This window comes from Dasypus novemcinctus, chromosome 8 (assembly GCF_030445035.2).
Source record: "Dasypus novemcinctus isolate mDasNov1 chromosome 8, mDasNov1.1.hap2, whole genome shotgun sequence".
In the NCBI taxonomy this organism is placed as follows: Eukaryota; Metazoa; Chordata; class Mammalia; order Cingulata; family Dasypodidae; genus Dasypus; species Dasypus novemcinctus.
The window spans coordinates 88,744,081-88,769,641 of record NC_080680.1 but is presented as its reverse complement, the minus strand read 5'-3'; the positions used below and the strand labels follow the sequence as shown (position 1 = coordinate 88,769,641).

Genomic DNA, 25,561 nt, shown 5'->3' with positions numbered 1-25,561 from the left:
CCCCCAGTTGTCTGCTCTCTGTGTCCATTTGCTCTGTGTTCTTCTGTGTTTGCTTGTATTCTTGTCAGTGGCATTCAGTATTTGTGTCTCTTTTTGTTGCGTCATCTTGCTGCATCAGCTCTCCATGTGTTCGGTGCCATTTCTGGGCAGGCTGCACTTTTTTCACTCGGGGCGGCTCTCCTTATGGGGCGCACTCCTTGCGTGTGGGGTCCCCTACGCGGGGGACACTCCAGCGTGGCAATGGCACTCCTTGCGCGCATCAGCACTGCGTGTGGGCCAGCTCATCACATGGGTCAGGAGACACTCGGTTTGGATCCTGGACCTCCCATATGGTAGGCGGATGCGCTATCCATTGACCAAATCTGCTCCCCCCCCTAGGCTTTTGCAACCGGCTCCTAGTAGTCTCCTTGTCTCCTTTCCTGTTCCCCTCCAAATCATTTAACAAACTGCAGCCAGAAGGATTTTTTTTTTTAAGATTTATTTTTTATCTCTCCCCTTCCCTGTCCAACCCCGTCCCCCCCAGTTGTCGGCTCTCTGTGTCCATTCGCTGTATGTTCTTCTGTGTCCACTTATATTCTCATCAGCGGCACTGGGAATCTGTGTCTCTTTTTGTTGCGTCATCTTGCATCAGCTGTCGGTGTGTGCTGTACCACTCCTGGGCAGGCTGTGCTTTTTTTGCGCTGGGCGGCTCTTCTTACAGGGCACACTCCTTGCGCATGGGGCTCCCCTATGCGGGGGACACCTCTGCATGGCACGGCACCCCTTGCGTGCATCAGCATTGCGGGTGGGCAGCTCATCACATGGGTCAGGAGGCCCTGGGTTTGAACCCTGGACCTCCCATGTGGTAGGTGGATGCTCTATCTGTTAAGCCAAATCTGCTTCCCAAGAAGGATATTTTGAAACACAGTTCTGATAATATTACACCCTCCCCAAACCATCCAATGGTCTTTCACAGCTCTTAGAATAAAGACTGAAATTCTTACTTTGCTTACACAAAGTCATGGTTTGACCCCTGCGTACCTATCTAGCCTCTTCCTTTACCAGGCTCCCTGCTCCCAAACTTCCACCTTCTTCTCTTAATGTTCCAGCGTGTTCTCCCACCCAGTACCTTTGCACCTTCTGTTCTCACCGGAATGCTCCCAGAAGTTTCTCTCCCTTCACACCCACCTAGTAAACTACTCAGGATTTAGATCTCAGCTCAAGCCCAGTCTAGACAGTGTCCTTTCTGATGTTCCTTTGTTTCAGATAATTTCTCTCGGTTTAGCATTTTACATTCATTAGTATGTTTACTTGGTAAAAGTTAGTCTCCCCCACTAGACTGTGAGCACCTTAATGGCAGGAACCGTGCCTATCCAGAGCACCTACCAAAATGCCAGGCACATGCAGGGGTGCTATAAACATCTATTGAATAAGTGAAATCCAGATGGACACGTCTAGAGGCAGCTGGACAGCAAGAGGAGAGCTCTGTAGAGAGATTTCTGGACTGGAGATAAAGATTTGGGAGTCATTTATAATTGAAGGCAGACAAGGAGATGGGCTCGCCCAAGCACTGTGTTAACTGAGGACAGATTTGTAACTAAGGCAAGGTAAATAGTAATATGCCTCACAGTCATTTCGCAAGGATGCTCGGGGCTCTTAAGTTGTAGCCTTGTACAAATTATCTGCCCGACCGCGTCTCAGAGGCCGGCGGGTCTGTAAAACGCGTAGGGTAATCAAGGGTAATCAACTGCAAAAAAACCCTGCCCGCATCGGTGAGCTTCCTTACTACGCTACTTAGAGAGCCTCCTCTGCACCGCCTCCTCTGAGGTGGACTCCCGGGCACCGCCTCTTCCGGCTCCGGCAACAGGCAGAGAACGGAAATGGGGCGGGGCGCCGGAAATTAAGGGGAGTTTCCTGCGTGCTGGGTTCCCCCAAGATGGCAGCGCCCTTGTCAGTGGAGGTGGAGTTCGGGTGAGTTGTGGAACTGGGGTGCCATGGGGATGGGTTGAAGTCGCTCGGCCCGGAATCCCCCTCCTTCTGCCTTGGGGCCTGTCATGGCCTACTCGCCAAGGCTCTTGATGCCCACCCTGAGATATAGCACCCGCCTCGGAGAGTCTGAGGGGTTAGGATTCCCTTGGCGACCGGGCCGTATGTCCGGGAATAGAGGCGCGAACCCGAGCCCGGAGGTGCGCTCTGGGTACTCTTCGGTGTCTTGCCGGACTCGAAAGGCGTGACGGTTAGCTAGCGGCCCCCCTACCTTTTTAATCAGTTCCGCCTCGGACCGGGCCAGTTGTTCTGGCATCTGAGCTTTTTATAACGAGAAAGACCACCCTTCACCCTCTGATGTCTTCCTTTGGGCACAGTTTGCTCCTGTGCGATTTCGGGGGCCCTGTTTCTGTGGGATGTGCGGCCAAGGACGGGGTCTCTTTCTTCTGTTTCCCAAGACTTGGGTGTATTAAACAGTCCTGAGCCCCTTTTAGGGCAATCATTAAATTTGTTTAGTGCGTTCTGCAGATCGTGAGTTGGGTGGAGATTCGGGGATAAATAAGATAACACAACAGGGGAAACTAACACTGACAGTATGGTCTGTACAAGGTGAAATGTGTTAGGAATTGGGACACACGTATCAATAGTTGAAGAAACAGAGAAAGTCTTCTCAGGCCACTATCTCCTCTCCCTTACAAACAAACAGTCAAGATGTATGGTATCATATGGTTTCACAGCTGGGAGAAACTGTAAGTCTCAGAGAAAAGGAAAATAAACTGAGGCTCTAAGAGATGGGTGGTGTAATTTCCACAGAGGTACATGGAAAAGCTGGGACTAGATTTGAGTATGTGTACATTGAAGATAAACAAGCTAAGTCTCATGTTAAGGAAAGGTCTGGGATGAGAATCTAAAAGCTCTGCCTATAAATGCCTTCCCTTTCAATGGATGCTGCCAGTTTCTTTCGTGTTTTCCCTTTATTGGGTAGTTCATTCACCAATCATTTATTGAGTGCCTACCATGTGCCAGGCAGTGAGCCAGACTGGAAGATACAAAGATAAATAGAACTCTGTCCTTGCCCTCCACTGTTCAGCATTTCTGTCCCTTAGAAGGGATTAGTCTCATGAATGTTAAGTGTGTTTTAATTGACAGTATTGTCTGACCCCATGGATCCAATCAGAACTGTGCTGGCCTAGCATCCTGACTATTTTCCTTTGCTGACCCATGGTCCAATCATGCTCCCAAAGATTTTGGATTCTCGGAAGCTCTCTGCTGCTTTGACAGGCTTCAGCCGAGCTGGAAAAGGAGAAGCTACAGACTGTCAGTGTTAAGGTTTACTTATAGTCTCATTTTACTGAGTCAGACATGGTATTTGTTCAGAAATGTCTTCTCTGTGCCAGGCACTGTGCTGCCATCTGTGAAGACAGACAGATGCAGTCCTTGGCCTCTAGAGCTATGGACCAGCATAATAATAATGGCCACTTTTCTGGCCTGACCATCACTAGTCTCAGCCTCCCCCAACTCCAAGGGCATTAGTGAGCCTTAGCAAGGCAGAACAGCATTCCTCCACTACCACCCCAACCTCTACCCACTGCCATAGTATCCCATGAGAATCGTAGTTTCTTGGGAACCAAGAATGCCTAAGGTGTGTGTTTTTGCTCCTGGCCTTTCTTTCATTTCCTATGTCTCTTAGGAAACATCCTTTGCCCTTACTGTGAACCTGAGCAGATTTGCAAAGCTGCTGTGCCCTTCATTCTCTCCCTCTTTTCCCTGAGAGTGTCCCCCCTGTCCTCAAAGAGTCTCAATTGGGATTTTGCCTCTTCCTGCTGAGCAGATGTAGTCCTCTCAGCCCCATCAGTCCTGACAGACTCTAGAAAGCCCCTCACTCTTTCCTCTCTCTTTTCATTGACCAGCCCTGCCATCCTTTGTCTTGCTCCCTGAATTGTCCTTAACAGAGCATTTTCTTAGGTCACTCATGATTCCAAGTATATAGTACAGATGAGTTTTGTGTCTCTGCAGTCCAAGTTGCAAGATGCCCTCCATCCTTTCCTTTTTCTTCCTTCCCGGATCTGGGAAGTACTGTTAGAGGGACAGAATGTCACTGAGCTAAGAGAAGAAGTGAGAGAAATGGGCATTTTCATTAAGCAAATATTTGCCAGGTGCTGACTATGTGCCAGGCACTGTTCTAGGCAGAACTTGCATTTCAGCAAGCGGGGGAGGAAATAGACAAACAAAAATAAAAAATACTTATGAAAAAAGATGTAGGTAAACTAGAAAAAGTGAGGGCCATTTGGGGGATGCCTTTACCTGTCACTGGTACCAACAGACACTCCCACCAAGAACTGGGGGATGGAGGGAAGGTGAATTACCTTAAGATGTAATTCCTCTGCTGATTTTGAATAGCATATCCTATAAGACACAAGAGAATCTGGCCTTGGGTCTCTTCTGGGGCCTGAAGGCAGATCCCTGGCCTGCCTCCCTGAATCACTCCAGGGGCTGGACATGTACCTTTTCTCCTTCATATGCGCCAACTACGGAAATACCAATTCCTTTCTCAGGGTCCAATGACCCCAGCAATGATAGGTCATTCACTGAACTACACTGCTTCTTCCTTCATCCTCTTATAAAAGGGAAAAACAGGTTTGACTTCTGAACCTGGCACCACCAGGTTTGACCACTCTTAGTTGTTTGTCTGGGTCCCAGTTCCTCTAGTTCCCACTCCTCTTCTCTGAACCCCCACTTCTAAGCCCCTTGCCTGTCACCCTCCCCCACCCCAGCTGCTGTGTGCCAACCCCCACCTAAGAGAAAATGAGGCTCTTGGAAAGGGATAAATGGAGGCTCTGTGCAGGCTTGCAGCTGAAATGGCCCTGCGTGCGGCCACAGATGGGCCTTCTCTCCCCCTCCACATTTCTGCATCAACAAAGCATGACCTTGTTTGGATGACAGTCGTCCCATGTTTCCCCCATGACAATGCTTGCCTTGCCTTTGCCTCCCAGTGGGCCCTCTCGGGACATCTCTGTTCTCTGAAACTGGGAAAGGACGGTGGGGTGGGAGGCATCACATCCATCAAAAGTCTGTTAAGGCCTTCTCAGTTAAGATCCACGTGAAGTCTGAGATGGGCATCAGGGAACTCAGAGAGAGAAGCAATGTGGGGCACTGAAAGAGCCCTGGTGTCAGCATCAGAAGCACTGGCTTCGGGACTTGGCTCCAAGCATTTTTGCTGCCCCAGCCTTCCCTTGGCTGGATGCTAGCTAGGAAAGAGAAGTAAACCAAACTCTGTCCTCAAGGGGCTTTCTGACCTTTGGGGAGTCTTGTTTTTTTGTTGTTTGTTTTATTTTGTTTTTACTGCCAAGGCTTCTAGGCCGAGCAGGAACCAGTTAGGATTCAAATCCTAGCTCCACCACTGCTTCTTTGACCTTGGACAAGTAACTTAACTTCTCTGGGCCTCAGTCTGCTTTTTCATCAGTTGACATCAATGTCTGTCTGCCTCCGTCCCTCCTTCCTTGGTATGCCTAGAGGATGAAATGACATGAGGAACGTCGTATGAGTGATGAGGTGATGTGGGCAATTGTTATTATTTGTTGTCCAGTGGACTCTCTGCCCTCTGGCACTGTGATGTGCCTGCCAGGCCAGCAGTGGAGGCATGGGCTGGAGTATTTCAAACCCCCACCTGGCCAGAAGAAACCACCCATCACAGAGGGTCTCCAACATGCCTCATAGTAGCTTCTCGACCATTTTTTCAGATGAAGCTACTGAGGCTTGAGAAGATTGAGCTGCGTGTCCAAGGTCTCACCACCAGGGTAGAGGTGGAACCTTGTCTCCATCTCAGGGTTGATAAACTCCAAAGCCTCTGGTTGGCACATGTATGCTCAGCTGCCTCTTGAGAGAGCAGAGGAGTAAAAATGAGAATCTGCAAATTTGGGTACTCAATTATTAGTAAAAATTATTTTTATCCTACTCTACCAGATCAGGATGTCAAATCTGATGATCAGTCACCGATACCCAATATGCCGGTACCCAAGGTGTTCCTGAACCTTGGTTTCCAAAACCCTTGGGCTTCTTAGTTTCAGTTTTAGCTACCTCCTCCTATTTTTAAGAGCTCACCTCACTGTCCTTTTTTTCTGGTCCTCCTTTGCAGAGGTGGTGCAGAGCTTCTATTTGACGGTATAAAGAAGCATCAGGTCATCTTGCCAGAACAGGAGGAGCCCTGTGAGTACCGGCCTGCTGAGCCCCTCTCTGGACTTCAGGTGGAAATGGGTAGGGTTTCCTGGCTATCCCAAGAAGGAAGGCAGGAGGAAGAGAGGTCACCAGATTACCCTCCCCGCATCCTCTTTGGGATCAGCCACGTTTGCAGGAGGGAGATGGTGTAGCTTAGTGCTTATGGGGGTGGGTTCTCTATTCAGAAAGAGTTGAGTTTGTTGGTTTTTTTTGTTTTTTTTTTTTTAATTTTTATTGTGGTAGCATATATACAATGTAAAATTTCTCATTTTAACCACCACTTTTGAGTATACAACTCATTGATGTTAACTGCATTCACAATATTGTGCTACCATCTCCACCATCTATTACCAAAACTTTTCTATCCTTCCAAACAGAAATGCTCTCCCCATTAAGCATTAACTCCTATTCTCTACCCAACCCCCCTCACCCCTGATAATCTGTAGTCTACTTTCTGTCTCTATGAATTTGCATGTTCTAATTGTTTCAGTTAAGTGAAATCTTACAATATTTGTCCTTTTGTGTCTGGCTTATTTCACTCAACATGATGTCTTCAGGATTCATCCATGTTGTCTGCATGAGAACTTCATTCCTTTTTATGGCTGAATAATAATCCTTTGAATGTACACACCCCCTTTTATTTATCCATTCATCTATTAATGGGCATTTGGGTCGTTTCTACCTTTTGGCTATTGTGAATAGTGCTGCTATAAATATTGGTGTACAAATATCTGTTGGAGTCCCTGCTTTCAGTTCTTTTGGGTATATACCTAGGAGTGAGATTGCTGGGTCATATGGTAATTCTGTGGTTAACTTTTTGAAGAACCGCCGAACTGTTTTCCACATTCCCACCAACAATGCTTAGTTGAACAGACTTGAGTTTGAGTCTTCTTGGAACCTTGGGCAGGTGATCTTGTTTTTCTGAGCCTTAGTGCTCTCAGCTGTGAAATGAGGCTGGTAATGCTTGTCTAAGTTTGTTAAAAAGAGTAGATAAGCTATACCATATGTCTCTTATTGACAGCAGAGAGACATCCTCATGAAGGTGGTAACTTCCATTGATAATGGAATAATATGGGTGCCTTCACATTGTGGTAAGAGGATTTAGATGAGAAGAAAAGCATCCAGCCAAAAAGGATAAAGGATACCAGGCAGGAAGGGTTGGTGGGAGCAGGTATGGCTTAAGTGATTGAGCTCCTGCTTCCCACATGGGAAGTTCTGGGTTTGGTTCCTGGTGCCTCCTAAAAGCAAAAAAATAACAAGCAAACAAACAAAAGAACCAACTCAGGGGAAGCAAAGGGGCTCAGTGGTTGAGTGCTGGCTTCCCACATACAAGGTCCTGGGTTCAAGCCCCAGCCTCAGTACCTTAAAAAAAAAAAAAAAAAGAAGAATGGTTGGCTAATGTAGCAAAACATTATAATTACTGAATTTTGCATTTTGGTGCAGTTGTATGGATGTTCCTTGACAATTCTTTCAACTTTTCATAGTTCAAAATAAAAGTTGATGGGGGAGGTTGATTCAGGGAGATAGTGGTTTTATTTTTTCATCTGTTCATTCAAATATTTGTTAATCTTTTGTTAACAAATATGTACTGAGAACTTCCTGTGTGGCAGACCTTGTACCAGGCATTGGGGATATAGACATGAACAAGATCCAGTCCCTGCCTTCAAATTGGGAGCTTTTGAAGAGTTAACTTGAAGAGGTCCAGTTGGGTCCCTAACATCAGTGTAGCCTAGGGGCAGGGGGCTAGTTACTGTAACTGTCGAGAACTTTGCCACCCTAATGGGGAATCCTAGCCAGAGCAGAATGATCAGGGAAGGAAGCCCAGTCTCCACCTAATGACTGAGATACTTCTGGGGTATCAGTTGTCCGAGGAGGTAAGGGAATAAGGTTTCTGGCGGCAGGCAGTAAAAATAAAGTGAGATTTGACAGGATTCTTCTTGAACTGGACATACATCTACCAGGAATCAAAAAAGTATTGCCCTGGGAAGCAGACGTGGCTCTACTGATAGAGCGTTAGTCTACCATATGGAGGGTCCAGGGTTCGATATCCGGGGCCTCCTGACTCAAGTGGTAAGCTGGCCCACATGTAGTGCTGCCATGTGCAAGGAGTGCCGTGCCACGTAGGGGTGCCCCATGTGCAAGGAGTGCATCCCACAAGGAAAGCCACCCTGCATGAAAAAAGCGCAGCCTGCCCAGGAGTGGTGCCGCACACACGGAGAGCTGACGCAGCAAGGTGACGCAACAAAAAAGATATGCAGTTTCCCAGGGCCACCGGATAATGCAAGTGGACACAAAAGAACACACAGCAAATGGACACAGAGAGCAGACAATTGGGGGGAGGGGAGGAGAAGTGGAGAGAAATAAATAAAATAAATCTTAAAAAAAAAAAGTATTGCCCAGGGAACAGATGTGGCTTAAGCAGTTGAGCGCCTGCTTCCCACATGGGAGGTCCCGGGTTTGGGCCCCAGTGCCTCTTAAGAACAAACAACAATCAGTGCTTGAATGCCGGGTTCCCACATGATGAAGTTGGGGTTCAATCTCTGGCCCTGGTACCTAAACAAATATATTACTACATAACTGATTTATGTTACTAAATAATTGACAAAATCTGAAGTCTGTGTATCCTATATTGACTAGACAGAAAAAAAAAAAAGTGTTGCCCAAATTCACTGGCCACTACTGGCCATCTCAGGCCAGGAAGCAGTGGCTCAGGACGGGTCAGTCTGCTCTGCTGAGGCTTGCGGACACTTAGTGAAAAACAGGGCACAGCCCACCTTGAGCTAGGGATAGACATGTCCCTGGGATTAAATGTCAGGATTGGGGAGCAGATATGGCTCAAGCAGTTGAGCTCCTGCTTCTCATATGGGAGGCCCTGGGTTTGGTCCCCAGTGCCTCCTGAAAAAAAAAAAAAAAACCCAAACAACAAATAACCAAACAAAAAAAACTAACTCAGGGGAGCCAATGCGGTTCAGTGGTTGAGTGCCAGCTTCCCACATGCAAGGTCCCAGTTTCAATCCCCAGCCCTGGTACCACCGGAAAAAAAACAACCCTGGATTGTGTGTATCCCTAATGGGGAAAAGCCCAGAGGTAGTAAAATAACTGCTTCTTAGTTTAACAGATGACTCCACAGCCTTGGCAGCTTTGGGAGGGAACAAGAGGATCTCAGAAGAAGACTCTCAAAGATTCAGTCTGAAAGACCTTATCAGGAGGTTTATTAATTTCACTAGTTGCAATTTATTCCCCCCTCAGTTTGCTTGACATGAAAGTCCACAGGTTTTCATAATTCCAGCCCCATTTCTTTCATTCACTGAGTGAGTGCTCACCAAGTGCCAGGTATGATAATAAGTACTATATCCTTTTGTTTAGATGGTAAATATATTTTTTAAAAATTTATGTTTTAGAGCAGTTGTACGTTTTTACAGAAAAATCATGGAGAAAGTATAGAGCTCCCATATACCCCCCTCTCCACACATACCATTTTCCCTATTAACATTTTGCATTAATGTAGTACGTTTGTTACAATTGATGAACCAATATTATTTTAATTATATTATTAACTAAAGTCATAGTTTACCTTAGGATTCACTCTCTGTTGTACAGTTGTAGGTTTTTCAAATTTTTTTGTTGTGGTAACATACATACAACATAAAATTTCCAATTTTAACCACTTTCAAGTATACAATCCAATGGTTGTAATTACATTCACAGTGTTGTGTTACCATCAATGGTAAAAACAATATATTTTTGAGTGCCTTGTTTGTGCGATGCACTATACTCGTTGCTGGGGATTTAATGGTGAGCTAACCGGAGCTTTCAGTGCAATGGGAGTGGAGCCAAGCAGTAAACAAGCGAACAAATAAATGCATAATTACAAATTATAGTAATTGCTCTGAGGAGAACAAAAAGCTGCTTTGAATGAGATTAACAGGTCAGGGAAGGCCTCCTTAAGGAGATGGCATTGAAGTTAAGGCCTGAAGGATGAAAAGAAGCCAGCCTAATAAATTGTGAGAGGAGAGCAGAGGTGCATGGAGGCCCATGCCAAGCAAAGGGCACAGCACCTGTGAAGGTGTCAAAGGGCCAAAATCCTTGGGGTGGTCAAGGAACTAAAGGAAAGCTAGTGTTAAGAGGGGCACAGACTGAGTTTGAAGCGGTGAGCAAAACCCCAGTTGGTTGTGCATATAATTGTCACAACTTCCTAGGAGGTAGCTACCATTATTATTCCCATTTTAAAAGGTGGAAACCAAAACTCAGAGATATAGGGTTCTTACCCCAAGTCATATGGTTATTTAAGTGACACAGCTAAGATCGAAACACAGAGGTTTCAGGATCTCCAATGTCTTTCACTGTGCTACTAACACCCTTATCCTGAAAGCCTCCCTGAATCACCATTAACATCTCACATCTAAAATATATTTTTCATTCATTCATTAATGCGTTCAACAGCTGCTTACTTCAGTTCCCACAGTGATCCTGAATAATATCATTGAGGAAGCCATACATCAGAGAGAGCACCCTGTCTAGTTAACCCAAGGATGGAGTGGTAGAGGCTCGGCCAGGACCCTGGTTTCTTTCTTTTTTAAAATTTTTTAATTAGAGAAATTATAGGTTTGCAGAAAAACCACATGGAAAACACAGAGTTCCCGTGTATTCTTCCCGTGTATTAACACTGCGTTAGTGTGGTATCTTTGTTATAATTAATGAAGGAATATTATTATAATTGTATTATTAATGATAGTATGTAGTTTACAAAAGTGTTCACTCTTTGTGTTGTACAGTCTTAAGATTTTTATTTAAATTTCTTAGAGTTTTTATTTTAGTAATATATACCACCTAAAATTTCCCCTTTCAACCACATTCAAATATATAATTCAGTGATGTTAATTACATTCACGGTGTGAATTTGCTTATTCTAATTATTTCATGTCAGCAAGATCATACAATATTTGTTCTGTCTGACTTATTTCACTCCACATGATGTCTTGAAGGTTCATCCATGTTGTCGCATGTATCAGAACTTCATTCTTTTTTATGGCTGAATAACATTCCATTGTATGTCTTTACCACATTTTGTTTATCTGTTCATCGGTTGATGGACATTTGGATTGCTTCCATCTTTTGGCAACTGTGAATAATGCCACTCTGAACATCAGTTTGCAAATATCTGTTCGAGTCCCTGCTTTCAGTTCTTTTGGGTGTATACCTAAAAGTGAGATTACTGGGTCATGTGGTAATTCTATACTTAACTTTCTGAGGAACTGCCATACTGTTTTCTATGCTATACCATTTTATATTCCCACCAACAATGAACAAGTGTTCCTGTTTCTCCATGTCCTCTTCAGCACTTATTTTTCATTTTTTGAGTAGTAGACATTCTAGTGGGTATGACATGGTATCTCACTGGGGTTTGTTTTGTTCAATATTTCTTTTATTTATTTCTCCCCATCCCATCATCGTTTGCATTTGCTATGTCTGTTGTGTGCTGGTCTTCTTTTTAGGAGGCACCAGGAACTGAACCTGGAACCTCCCATGTGGGAGGGAGGCATTTAATCACTTGAGCCACCTCTGCTCCCTGCTTTGTTGTAGCTCTCATTACATTTTCCTCCTTGTGTCTCTTGTTGCATCATCTTGTTGCATCAGCTTTCTGTCTTGTTCATCTTCTTTAAGAGGCACTGAGAACCGAACCCAGGGACCTCCCATGTGGTAGGTGGGAGCTCAATCACTTGAGCCACACCTGCTTCACCTCATTGTGGTTTTGATTTGCATTTCCCTAATGGCTAATGATATTGAGCATCTTTTCATGTGCTTTTTTGCCATTTATATATCTTTGGAGAAATGTCTATTCAACTTTTCGCCCATTTTTTAATTGGGTTGTTTGTTTTTTTGTTGTTGAGTTGTAGGAGTTCTTTATATGTTCTGGATATTAAACTCTTATCAGACATGGTTTCCAGAGACTCAAGTTTTTGACTTCTCATGTGCTATCCACTGCTTAGTATGTGGGGGCCTATCATTCCCCTTCTAAGATGAAAGGAAGAGAAGAGGGAGAGGAATGCCAAAATGACCCCTTAACTCAGTCTTTGTGTCCTTGCCTGTGGGTCTCCACTCCTGGTTCCCATTTATGCCCCGCTATGCTCAGAGACATAGGTCACATTGCAGTACAGTGCTAGAGTAAAAAGCACACATGGGCCCAAAAGGAAGGCAGGGCCTGTTGCCACTGGGAGAATCCTACTCTTCCCTCAAGTTCTTGTCCAGAGCTGTGTCTGGCAGCCTTGCCAGCCTAGAGGCTGCCACTTGGCCAAGCATGTACTGGAGACTCCAGCAGAAAAAATAGCAGCCTTAAGATTGTGGATTGCAACAAGTCTCAGAAACAAAGAGACTCCAAGGCCCTGGTCCTGGGCCAGGGGAGAACTTCCAACCTAGCCAACTTGGGAAAAAAGAGTATGAGAGCATGGAGGCTGAAGAGGGTGAGACTGCAGGAGAGGAACCCTGGTAGCATGCAATTGCAAATCATTTATTTCCTAGGGCCTCTTTTCCCCATCTGTAAGTTGGGTAGGTTGGGTTCGTTTTATTTAATGAGCTGAATCTGACATCTACAGTTTAGAAAAACTTGCTTCCAGCTCTTAAGTACATAAAGTTCTGTGAGGCAGGGTGAGCCGACCCACTGAGAAGTTGTGTGTATAGGGGGCGATGCCTTGACAGCAATCCCAGTGGAACGGGCCTTCTCCCTGATGGTCAGGGCCTGGTAGGCACCCACCAGCTTTGGGCATTGTGGAGCTTGCTTTTTTTAAAATTAAAAAAAAAAATTTTTGTTTCTCTCCCCTTCCCCTCCCCTTCCAGTTGTCTGCTTTCTGTTTCCATTTGCTGTGTGTTCTTCTGTGATTGCTTCTATCCTTATCAGCAGCACTGGAAATCTGTGTTTCTTTTTGTTGCATCATCTTGTTGTGTCAGCTCCCTGTGTGTGCGGCACTATTCTTGGGCAGGCTGCACTTGCTTTCCCGCTGGGCGGCTCTCCTTACGGGACACACTTCTTGCGCGTGGGGCTCCCCTGCGCGTGGGACACCCCTACACATGGGGCTCCCCTACGCGGGGGACACCCCTACACGTGGGGCTCCCCTACGTGGGGGACACCCCTGGCATGCATCAGCACTGAGCATGGGCCAGCTCCACACCGGTCAAGGAGGCCCTGGGTTTGAACCGGGGACCTCCCATGTGGTAGGCGGATGCCCTATCCATTGGGCCAAGTCCGCTTCCCCTGGAGCTTGCTTTTAAGACTCAGTATCCCTTTAACACAAGACTCCTAGCCTCTGGTTGGTCAGTAGCTGGCAGCAAACCCACATCTTCCAGGGGCAGAGTGCCCTGGCTCCCAGCAGGAGAAATGTCTACCTCACCTTTCCCTGCTCCTCTTCCTCTGCCTTGTCACTGTAGACCCCCAGTCCCACCCAGCCTGTGCCTGCCCCACTCACGTTGAAGAGTGGCTGATGGGGGAGGCCAGGAGCTGCGATGGTGCTCTTGGACACTTTAAACTGCTTAGCATGCATTTCACAGCTTCTCTGGGGCCAGCTGTTCCTTTCTCTGCTCTCGGGCCTGTTTGCTGATCCCCTATGCACCTCCCTCCTTCTTTCCCCCTCTCCCTCCCCACCTCCCAGTCCCTGTGTAAAATTGCTTTTGAAAAGATCCACTTTCTGCTTAATTAAACAATGAGGAGCGTCCCCTCTCACATCTGTAAACCTCCTTCTGAGGCCAGTTTAGCCCACAAACTGCTCCATTCTTACCCTCATTCATTTGTAAATGGACCCTCTGATGTTCCTTCCACCCCCTTTTCTTTTTTACGCCCCCCCCATCCGAGCTCTTTCTTCTCCCTTTTCAACTTAGGAGCCTGGTGGACTTGGAGGGGACAGGGGCAGTTTACCTATAGAAGGGAAGGCTTAGAGGATACTGTCTTTTCCAAATCTGAAGGGCCATCACTGGAAGAGGGGACATATTTGTTGGCATCGTCCGGTGGACTGACTTGGCCCAGTGGGTGGGAGTGTCAGAAACACTCTGCTTGGCATAAAAGAGCTCTTAACAGTCAGAGCTGCTCCACGGAGGAGTTGACCTCAGAGGCTGGATGTGGGTTGTCAGGTCTGTTGCAGTCAGGATTCAGGTCTCAGATAGGACCTTGAGGTTCTTCCCTTCAAGGCCCTAGAGATCAGGATTCACAGCCTCGGGGGCCCTGCCACAGTTGGTGTCCACCAGACAAAGACAAGCCCACCGGAGCAAGAGATTCTGGTGGGAAACTTGATTTTTGTAGGAGCTCTCGAAGACACTCATGTCATGGTGCCTCTTTGCCAGGAGCCTTGAGGAGAGAGAGTTTTGGCAGCTGAGAGACAAGTCATTGTATCCCTACCTCTCAAAGCCCCCATCTATGAGCATGTCCTATGTGTTTGATGCTCTGATGCATTATGCCTTCACACTCACAGCAACTTTTTGGAATTGGAGTATTATCCCCATTTGTTAGAGGGTGACACTGAGACTTAGAGAGGTGAAGGGGCTTGCTACCAAAGCACACAGCACAGGTGCTTCTGGTTCCAGGTCCTCTTAGTCACTCTGCCACATAACAGCAATTCCCATGACTTGCTCTTTCGCAGATTGGCAGGCCAGGTCCTAAGGCTTCCTGTACTGGAAACCTTGAATTAGAGTGACCATCTCTCTCCTCTTGTGCCTTGTGCCTGGGGGCAGTCTGGCCTCCAGTACCAACAGCCTCTGGATATGATTCCTTCCTGGGTATCCTGGGAACATTGGCCAACCCCTGAAATCTTGTGGGTCTTAATGTCAAAATGGAGAAGGAGGCTAGTATCTGGAATTCCTGCCTCCCCTCCCAGTCCCCTCATTTCCTCACTAGTTTCTTATGGGAAGGTAGCAGATCCCACAGAAAACCCCAGCTGGTTGCAGCACTGTCTGATTAATGGTTGAGAGTACCCCACCCTCAAAACCTATCTGAGCATATCCCCAGGGTGCCAGGCCACTAGGAAAAGCATCTGGAAGCTCCTGAGGGTGAAGAATACAGATTCTTTCTTTGTATCGTAAAATAATTACAACACTGATTTGCCAAGCACAGTATCAAGAGCTTTAAATGGATCATCATATCTGATCCTCACAACAATTCTTTGAGGCGTTTTTACCATCCGCATTTTATAAAAAAGAAAACTGAGGCTGTGCACATGCTTTGAGAGGTTTCCTTACTAAGGTCATGCAGCTAGGAAGTTATAGAGCTGAACTCAAAATCAAGACAGTCTGACGCTGAAGTCCATGCTTTTAACCTGTTCCTCTTACCTCTGCAGTTATTCATATATTCAGCACACTTCTCCAGAGTGTTTTGTGTGAGGTCCTGTGCTGTGTGCTATGGTGGATGCCAGGGGCTCAGAACACACCCACTCTAGGACCCGTAATGGGTGTGTAAGCTGAGTCTTGATGTGCATGTTGAGGCCAAGAAACGTAAGACCACAGGCCCAGGCAGTGTGGGCTATATGCCCAGGGAGCAGCACATACCTGGTATCTACCCCTGGGGTTCAGGCCTCTTCCAGAACTAGCTCCTTCTCAAGGCCCGCAAGACCCTGCTTGATCTGGCCCCTGGCTACTGCTGTGGCCTGGTCCCCTGCTGATCTTCTGCCATCTCTGTTCCAGACCTTGAACCTGCCAATTCCATCATGCCTCAAGTATTTCCATATGTGCTTCCTTCTGCCTGAAATATTCCTCCATCCTAGACCTCACTTTCAGTGTTAACACCCTCAGAAAAGCTTTTCCTAATCCCAGACCAAATGGGTAAATGCTTTCACTGTCCCTTGAACGCCTTTGTACATTTATCACAATTAATTAAATAACGTCCATCTCCCCTGCTGGCCTGTTAATTTCACAAGGGTAGGCTATGTATCTGTCTTGCTCACCACCATCTCCCTAGCTCCTGACATAGTAGCTCAATAAATATTTGTCTTTAAGGGATTGCTTGGGATCTAGGAGGGACGCCACCCTCTGTCGCAATGGAAAGGCAGGAGGACAGGGAGGGAGGAAGGTGAAAGCGAGATTCCCTAGTCTCCATCTATTCCAGAGCCATCCCCAAGCCACCAGCCCCTGACTCTGTTTAACCCTTCCTCCTCCCCTGGGCGCCTTTGGAAGCCTACCATCTGGCTGGAGGCTATTTGCATATTGTCTAGGCCTCACCAAGCCTAGCAAGAGGTCCCTGGGGGTGTGTTTCAGGCCACGCTGAGTGGCCCTCACAGCCTGCAAATGGAGCTGTGAGTTCCACCTCTCCCCACCCCCAAAACCAGGCATGGGGGAACAATACTGGTGGTGATGCAGTGGCCTCACCATGGTAACAGGCTATCAAGAATGTGAGCAGGCCTTGGGGGGGTGGATGAGGAGGGAGGGAATGACCTCAGCAAATAGGAGCATTATGATAAATGAGCCAGCACTGGGCAGCAGACTAACCCCCTCACCCACACCCCTCTGGGACTCCATGATGGTACCATCACTTAGACGACCCTAACATGACCACTAGCCCTCCCCCACTCTCCTGTCATCTCAAGCCTATCCAGAGTAGAATAGAAAGCAGCTCCTTTTGGAGGAGCCAGGGCTGTAACCCAACTGAGTCTCAGTTCTGTAAAGGCCAGTCAGGCCATAGAGGTGCAGCTGGTTGCCCTCAGGCCAGCCACTGCCCAGTCCCTCTCAATGCCTCTGCATACAGAGACCCAACTCCGCTGCCAAGGCTGTCTGATGGATGTGTCAGACCCCGGCAGTTCTATCGAGCGGCCGCAAGATGTATGGGCTGGCAACCTGCCAGACATCGCCAAGATGGAGGCCAAGGGAGCCACAGCCAAGGGGAAGAAACCTCTGAAACCTAGGCCTCAGGGTCGCACCCAGCCAGGAGTCAAAATGGACTGCAGCTAGTCAGATACAGCACTCTCCCCACCCACCCCTGCTCCAGGGACCATGAAGACTCTAATTTGCTGTGTTTAAAAGGAATTAAAATTGAAAGCCTGTATCTGTGTTCATGGATTGAAGACTTAATATTGTTAAACTGTCAATACTGTCTAAAGTGTCTACTGATTCAGTGCAATCCCTATCAAAATTGCAGCAGCCTTTTTTGCAGAAATGGAAAAGCAGTCCTCAAATTCACATGGAATTGCAACAGGCTCCCAATAACCAAAACAATCTTGAAAAAGAACGAAGTTGGAAGACTCACACTTCCTGCTTTCCAGACTTACTATAAAATTACAGTAATGAAAACAGTTGTACTGGCATAAGGACAGACGTGCAGACTAATGGAATTGAATTGAGAATCCAGAGTTAAATCCACACACCTATGGCTAGGTGATTTTCAACAAGGGTGTCAAGTCCATTCATGGAGAAAGAATAGTCTCTTCAACAAATATTACTGGGTCAACTGGAAATCCACTTGCAAAAGAATGAATGTGGTCTCTTACCTCTCATCATATACAAAATTAATTCAAAATGGATCAATGACCTAAATATAAGAGCTAATGCTATAAAACTTTTGAAAGAAAACATAGGGATGTATCTTCAAGATCTTGTAGTAGATGATGGATTTTTAGATTTTATATCAAAAGCACAAGCAGAAAAAGAAAAAAAAATAGATAAAATGGATCTCTTCAAAATTAAAAACTTTTGTGCATGAAAGGACATTATCAAAAGAATGAAAAGACAACCCACAGAATGGGAGAAAATGTTTAGAAACCATATGTCTCATAAGGGTTTACTATCCAGACTATATAAAGAACTCTTACAACTTAACAACAAAAAGACAAACAACCCAATTTTTAAAAATGGGCAAAACCTTGAATAGACATTTCTCCAAAGAAGATATTACAGATGGCCAATAAGCACATGAAAAGATGCTCAACATCATTAGCCATTAGAGAAATGCGAATTAAAACTATAATGAGATAGTACTTCACACCCACTAGGATGGCTATTATTTAATAAACTGAAAATAGCAAATGTTGATGAGGATGCAGAGAAATAGGAACCCTCATACACTGCTGGTGGGAATATAAAATGGTGCTACCACTGTGGAAAACAGTATGACAGTTCCTCAGAAAGTATGGAATTACCGTATGTTGGCAATTCCACTCCTAAGTATATACCAAAAAAGAATTGAAAGCAGGGACTCAGACAGATATTATACACCAGTGTTCACTGCAACATTATTCACAATACCCAAAAGGTGGAAACAACCCAAATGTCCATTAACAGATGATTGGATAAACAAAATGTGGTATATCCATAAGTAGAATATTATTCAGCCATAGAAAGAAGTGAACTACTGAGACATGCTACAAACATGGGTGAACCCTGAAGACATGTTGAGTGAAATAAGCCAGACATGAAAGGACAAATACTGTGTGATTTCTCTTATATGAAATAGAAAGAGGGAAGCGGACTTGGCCCAGTGGTTAGAGCGTCCGTCTACACATGGGAGGTCCGCGGTTCAAACCCCGGGCCTCCTTGATCCGTGTGTGGAGCTGGCCCATGAGCAGTGCTGATGTGCGCAAGGAGTGTCCTGCCACGCAGGGGTGTCCCCCTCATAGGGAAGCCCCATGCGCAAGGAGTGTGCCCCGTAAGGAGAGCCGCCCAGTGCAAAACAAAGAGCAGCCTGCCCAGGAATGGCGCTGCACACATGGAGAGCTGACACACAGATGACGCAACAAAAAGAAACAGTTTCCCATGTTGCTGACAACAGCAGAAGCAGACAAAGAACACGCAGCAAATAGACACAGAGAGTAGACAACTGGGGTCAGGGCGGGAAGGGGAGAGAAATAAATAAATAAATCTTTGAAAAAAATAAATAAAAATAAAAGAAATAGAAAGAGCAAATTCATAGAGACAAAAAGTAGAATAGTTGTTACCAGGAGTAGGGGGAAGAAGGAATGGGGAGTAATTTTTAAATGGGTATGAGTTCTGATTTGGGATAATGAAAATAATCTGGAAATAGGTAGAGTACAAGTTACACAGTATTGTCAGTATACTTAATGTCAAAGAGTTGTCCATTTAAAATTACTTTTATGTTATGTGTTTTTTTACCACAATTAAAAATAAGTTAAAACATTTTTTTTTTTAAAAGATTTATTTATTTATTTAATTTCCCCCCCTTCCCCTGGTTGTCTGTTCTTGGTGTCTATTTGCGGCGTCTTGTTTCTTTGTCCGCTTCTGTTGTTGTCAGCGGCACGGGAAGTGTGGGCGGTGCCATTCCTGGGCAGGCTGCTCTTTCTTTTCACGCTGGGCGGCTTTTCCTCACGGGCGCACTTCTTGCGCGTGGGGCTCCCCCACGCGGGGGACACCCTTGCGTGGCACGGCACTCCTTGCGCGCATCAGCACTGCGCATGGCCAGCTCCACACGGGTCAAGGAGGCCCGGGGTTTAAACCGCGGACCTCCCATATGGTAGACGGATGCCCCAACCACTGGGCCAAAGTCCGTTTCCCAAAACATTTTTTTTTTAATGGAAAGGCAGCAACCTCAGTCCATGGACTCTTTGGTCATGGCCTGTGCTCTGCTGGGAAGTCATCATGGAGCAGAGCAGACTAGTCTGTCCAGGGGGCGGGCCTGACAGAGTCCAGACTGCTGCCTTCTAGGAGGATAGCTGGCAGGCTGGTGAGAGCCCCTTAAAATGTTGCCTGAAGAGGAGCAGATGTAGCTCAGTGGTTGAGCACCTGCTTCCCACGTATGAGGTCCTGGGTTCAGTCCCCAGTTTCTCCTAAAAAAAAGAAAACAAAACAAAAAAACCTTGTCTGAAGCTGGAAGCCGAGTCTCTGGAAAACCAAAACCTCTCCTTCTCTATCAGCCTTTCTTCTGCCTACACTCCAGGACTCTGGACTCCAGGCAGGAAAACCAAGGCACAACCTGGCTGTTCTCCAGCTTAGTCCCTGAGCTTTTTCCTCAGGCACAGATCCAGGACAGCTGAACCCTCTGAGTTACTGACTCTGGATAGAGGGCTGGTGAATTCCAAGCCCCTAGTGGCTTCCTGGGGCCTTAGTTATCTCTTCAGGGCCCTCATTCTCAAGACTCAGGGAGAGAGAAGGAACTCCAGCAGCTGTAGAAGAATGGTCTGTTTGAAGAGTGATAGATTGAGGAGTTTAAGGAACCAGATTCCAATGTGCTGGGGCCCAGGGTAGGAGTGCTGCAGACCACAGAGAGGCGACTCTGGGGACAGGCAGTTCTAGCCTCCATATGAGGCTGCCCCAGAATGGTGAGGAGGCCTCAGTGTTCAGCTGAGCAGGAGAGGCTCTTTTGACCCTGAACACATGGCCTCTCTGGGATGAGGTGTGAGCAGCCCTGGCTTGAGGATGGCTCCCCAGGCCTGGAGGGCTCAGTGGATTGGGGTGGGGGGGAGTAGTAGAGCAGTGATTTGTCAGCATCTCTGACTGAAGGTCCCTTCTCTTCCTCTGCCAGAGGAAATTAACTGATGTTATCTGCTCAGCAATTGTTTTTTCTTCCTTCACAAAGGGAAATGTATGCAGACCCTCTGAGAGCAAAGCCCAATTCTCCCCATCTGGGACTGGCTGGAGAGATAAGGAGGAGGGGCTCCTCGGGCCCTCTCAGAAGCCTGTCTGTGGCAGTTTCAAGTCATCTTCTAGGACTTGTGGTTGAGGTCTGTTTCTTAACCTTTTCAGGTGTGACAGTTCCTCCTGCTGTCTACCTTGAGTGCCCTTACGTAGGTAAATGCCATCGCCTCTTCTTCAGCCTTCAGTAGTGCCAGGTACCACTTTCTCTGAAGATCTCTTTGGCAGGTTACTGATCTCTCCTAACCTATGTCCTCACCTTGGGAATTTACAAGTTCATGAGCCATCCTAACCTGGTCCAAAAGAAGCCCTCTGCACCCTATGTTCACTTCGTTCTGCTCCAGACAAAGCAGTAGGGTCCAGGAGTCATTTGGATTTGACGATAGTGTGTCCTCTGCCTTCCTTTCCAGGGGACATCCGGAATCTCCTTGTCTGGATCAAGAAGAATTTGCTAAAAGAGCGGCCAGAATTGTTCATCCAAGGAGACAGCGTGTGAGTCCCTTTCTTTGCTTCCCAAAGGGGGTAGGGGAGGAAAGATGTTTGAGCCCCTGTCCTTAGGTTCAATCTCAGCTTTCTCTGAGCCCTGTTCTCCCCTTTGCCCTCCCTTCCCCACTCTGGGGAAACAGCATCTGTCCTTAGATTTATTTTCCATTTTCTTGTTACCACTCTGGACTGCTGAATATTTTTTTAAAATGCAGATGAATGGTGAATTTATAAAAAAAAAAACAAAAAAACTTAACCTCAGCCTTCTGGTTGCCATAGACTTGCTGTGGAAACTTGAAGCTGCCCAAGTCCCTTTCATCTCTTAACAGTGTCAGATGTTCTATATCTGTACTGTCCAATATGATAGTAGCCACTAGCCGCTTGGAGCTATTACGCCCTTGAAGTGTGGCTAGTCTGACAGGAGAACTTAATTTTTTATTTTTTTTAGTTGAAATGTAAATAACCACATGACTAGAGGTTACCATTTTAACAGCCCAGGGAGTTACTGACTGTGTGCACATGTATACGTGGACACACATCATATGTTTGTGCTGACTGGAGTTACCCCTAACTGCAGCCTAAAGCTTCTAGGTCCTTCCCTGCCTCCTAGGAAAGTAACCAGGTTCCGTATGCCAAAAAATCACCTTATTTCTAAAACCAGAGCAGCCTAATGTGTAGAGGAAGTGGGCAAAGCAGTTGGGGGACTCGCTCATCTACCTCAAAGCATAGGTCACTAGCATGCTGGTGATGAGGACTGCCATTCAGCCCCTGGCATGGGTCATGGTCCAGCAGTCCTGGAGGCCTGCCCCCAAGGACAGCAATTCTTCTTGGGACACTGCCAGCAAGAGCACGCCAAGCTGCCTGTCCAAATGTGGACCCTTTCCCCTTTAAACCTGGCAGGGGCTTCTCTGGAGCATCCAGGTGTTCCATGCCATTGGCAACTTTCCTTGATATAGAAGCGCCAAGCAGAGTGAGTAGCCCAGTGGTTGAGCGCCTGCTGTATGTATGAGATCCCAGGTTCAATCCCAAGTACCACTTTTAAAAATAAAAAAAAGAAGAGCCAAGATAGCCTACTCTCCAGGATGGGAATGCAGGAGACCCTGAAAGCCAAAGTTCTGCATTTCCAGGGCCAAGGAGAGTGAGACTGGACCCCTGGAATATTCTGCTGCTAACGGTTACTGTTACGCTCTCTGGCAAGCAAGTGCTTCCTGCACATCATCCCATTTCATCCTCAAACAGACCTTGTGGGGAAGGCACTATAGTTTATCTATTTCCAAATTGATACTCAGAGCAACAAAGTGACTTGCCCAAGGTCTGGGTGGAGGTGCTGGAATTTGTACCCAGTTCCATCTGGCTCCAAAGAGCACAACTATCTGAACTGACTTTCTTTAGACTCAGACTGTAGCCTCCACTTCCTGGGAGATCTTTAACTAGATCCTCAGGAGGACAGGCTCCCCACCACACTCCCTTGCAGCCCAGAGTCTAATCCTCTTTACCCTTCACTCCCTGCTACTCACCACCCTCTTTCCCACAGGCGGCCAGGAATTCTGGTGCTGATTAACGATGCCGACTGGGAACTGCTGGTCAGTACCTCAGGGGACACCCACCCCAGCTTCAGCAGGAGAGCCTTGGGCCCACATGGGGTGGCTGGATAATCCTCTGCCCCACTCCAGCTCCCAAACTAAGACTTTAAAAGTCTCCTACCTCCAAGTAAGGAATGGGTAGCTGGGGGAAGTGGTGAGCTCTTCATCCCAGAGGTTTGCAGGTTAATGTATAGGGTATGTTATTCTAGGGTACAAGATTCTTTTTTGTCTCCCAGAGTAACCAGGCCCCCTCCTTTTCCCCTCCTAATACCTGGGAAGAAACTGGGAAAGTACCCCTAACAATCTTCCCCTCTTCTCTTCTGGACCAGGGTGAGCTGGACTATCAGCTTCAGGACCAGGACAGCGTCCTCTTCATATCCACACTGCATGGCGGCTGAGGGCCCCTCTCTGTGTTTGGGCACTCTTGCTGTGGCTAGAACAGAACAGTCACACATCCCTTTGGGTCCCCTTTCCGGATCTCCCTGTCCCCCTTGGCTGCTTTCTTCCCTCCTCTATCCCCTAAGCTCCCTCCGGGCAGGGAAAAGAGGCCAGGTGCTAAAAATGAGCCTTTCTCAGGCCACGTGAGCAGAGAGGAGCAGGCAGGCGCCTGAGCCCAGCACTTCCTCTCCCAGCAGCTGGGGGGCGGGGGGAGCATGTCCCTCTGGTTTGTCAAAAGTGGAGGGGGGCTCTGTGGCCAGGTTACTCAGCTGCTTTTGGGACTAAGAACAAGCCCTGCTGCTTTCCACTCTTTGTGTCTCAATCTAAATGTTGAGTGACCACTGCTGACAAGGCTCTCCAGCTCTGGGTCATAATGTCTTCATGGGGAAGATGGGTGAACCTAAATAGTTGATGGGAGGCCCCTCCCTTCTCAAAGATTGTAGGAGTCTCCGCCTCAGTTTCCCCATCTGGACAGCTGAGGGATCTGCCTATCCCCCACTGATGTCATTATGGAACCCCAGCTGGGGTCCCCTATTCACTGCTGACCCCCTCCCCACCCAGCAGCTGCTCTTCCAACCACATCCCTCCTCCTGCTCCCCCCCACCCCCAGCCCTTGACCCTGGCTAGCCTCCCCCCCTCACAGGCCACCAGATGGGCTCCTGAGACCCTCCCCCAGCAAAAGACTGCCTGCCGTTCATGCTGCTGGGGCTAGGGAGGGGGGTGGTCTAAACCTTGAACTGGCAAATAGACGTCTGGGCCGGGGGTGGTGGGTTCAGTTGCCTCAGTTTCCTCTTTTACAACAATGTGGATATTTATAGTTATAAATCAGCTCATCTGAGAACTGGGAGATAGTCAGTGGCACAAATAAAGACAATCTCTTCCCACGGGGTAGGCAGTGCCTGGTGGGGAGAGTGATTTGCCCCCCTCCCCATCTCCATCCTTTCTAGAAGTCTTGGGGCTTCAGTGCCTGCAACAGCTGGCCTTGGACAAATAAAGACTAGGTTGTTTACTAGCCTTGCCTGGAGCTTCATCTTAGAAACGACAGCAAACCCACATCGTCCCAACCAGGGCTTCTGGTGCAAGCTCTCAATCCTCAACCTAGGGCCCTGAGAGCTGTCCTCCATCCAGAGAGGAGCAGGGTTGAAACCCAGACTCTCCAGGAGGGGTAGTCTGATATGGGCCATCTGGAAAAGGGGTGGCAGAGCCAGTCTGTGCTGACCAGTCTGGGTCCTAGGACGCTCCCCACCCATCTGTCTGAGGCCAGGCTTTGTCCCACCAGCTGTAGCCAGCAGCCCCAGAACCCAGAACAGGGGTAGCTGCTGAGCCCCCTTTCCTCCCATGACCTGGAAAAAAGAGCTTTGTTTGCTAGAAGATGTCAGAATAATTAGGGTGTTAGCATCATCCTGCTCAAAACGTTGCTTTTCACTAAATGTCAATATTTAAGGTGGAATTTCTCTCACCCTGTGGAGATGAGGGTGCCAGATTAGTTGTCCCAACAGTGAGGGGTAGGGGGCTTCTCTCCAGCACTTCTGTCACTGGAGGCCCTCTGGGGATGTATGTGTGGGTAGGGGCGACCATGTTGGGGTTATTGGTAAGAGCTGGTCTGGTTGTGAACTTGTCTGGAGTTGGGGTCCAGGTCCAATGCTGTCCAGAGAGGCTTAATGACCAGGCCTAACTAGGTATTTGAGATCAGGGTCTGAGTTGGGGAACAGAGCAGGGGATTTGAAATAGCCCTTTATTGCCTTACTTTAGAGGATCAGCTTGTCCTGATTCTTGTAACCCGGAGGTCCTGTCAGCTTCCAGTCCCTCTCACCTGCCGGTATGACCCATCACCCCACCTGGGATTCCTGGTTCTGAAAACCTCTCTTGCCTACAAGGTGGGGGTGGTTAAGGGGGATATATAGAATATCCCTTCCCCCACTGCACCCCGGTTAAAGTTGAGGAGTAGGACAGGAGAAGGGTCTGGGTAACTGGGTTCTCCATGCAGTGGGGATTGTGCCAGCTCTGCACTGAAGTTGGCCAGGGTCAGGTCACTTCAACCATTTGGGCAGAGAGGAGTCAGAAACTGGTGACCCATGCCCAGTCCCAGCAACTCCCAAATGCCCCCCAGGCAACTCCTATTGAGTTGGCCCCTGATTTTGAGAAATAAACGAATAAATAAACCCCAGCATCTCCGAAGATTTTTCTTTAATGTAAAGGATTCGTTTGTCCAATTTCTAATTCCAAAGCCGTTGAGATTGCCTGGCTGGAGCACATCATTCCCAGCGCTTCTCAGACACCCGCCTCGGCTGGAGGCTCAGCCCATCAGCCCGTCGGGAGGGACTAGC

At 47.4% G+C, this 25,561-nt stretch overlaps 1 protein-coding gene across 1 annotated transcript; it reads left to right on the top strand.

Moving 5' to 3' along the window:
• Positions 1–1,844: 1,844 nt before the first annotated feature.
• Positions 1,845–25,401, top strand: URM1 (ubiquitin related modifier 1). The gene is made up of 5 exons (XM_012523136.4): positions 1,845–1,950; positions 6,101–6,171; positions 21,141–21,222; positions 22,748–22,796; positions 23,126–25,401. The coding sequence occupies exons 1-5, from the start codon at positions 1,916–1,918 to the stop codon at positions 23,192–23,194; spliced, it is 306 nt and encodes a 101-aa protein (XP_012378590.2). The 5' UTR covers positions 1,845–1,915; the 3' UTR covers positions 23,195–25,401.
• The last annotated feature ends 160 nt before the right edge of the window (positions 25,402–25,561 follow it).

Coding starts and splice junctions, on each gene's coding strand:
- URM1 (XM_012523136.4), top strand. CDS start 1,916: ATGGCAGCGCCCTTGTCAGTGGAGGTGGAGTTCGG. Junction 1,951..6,100: donor TCAGTGGAGGTGGAGTTCGG/GTGAGTTGTGGA, acceptor CCTCCTTTGCAG/AGGTGGTGCAGAGCTTCTAT. Junction 6,172..21,140: donor GCCAGAACAGGAGGAGCCCT/GTGAGTACCGGC, acceptor CTTCCTTTCCAG/GGGACATCCGGAATCTCCTT.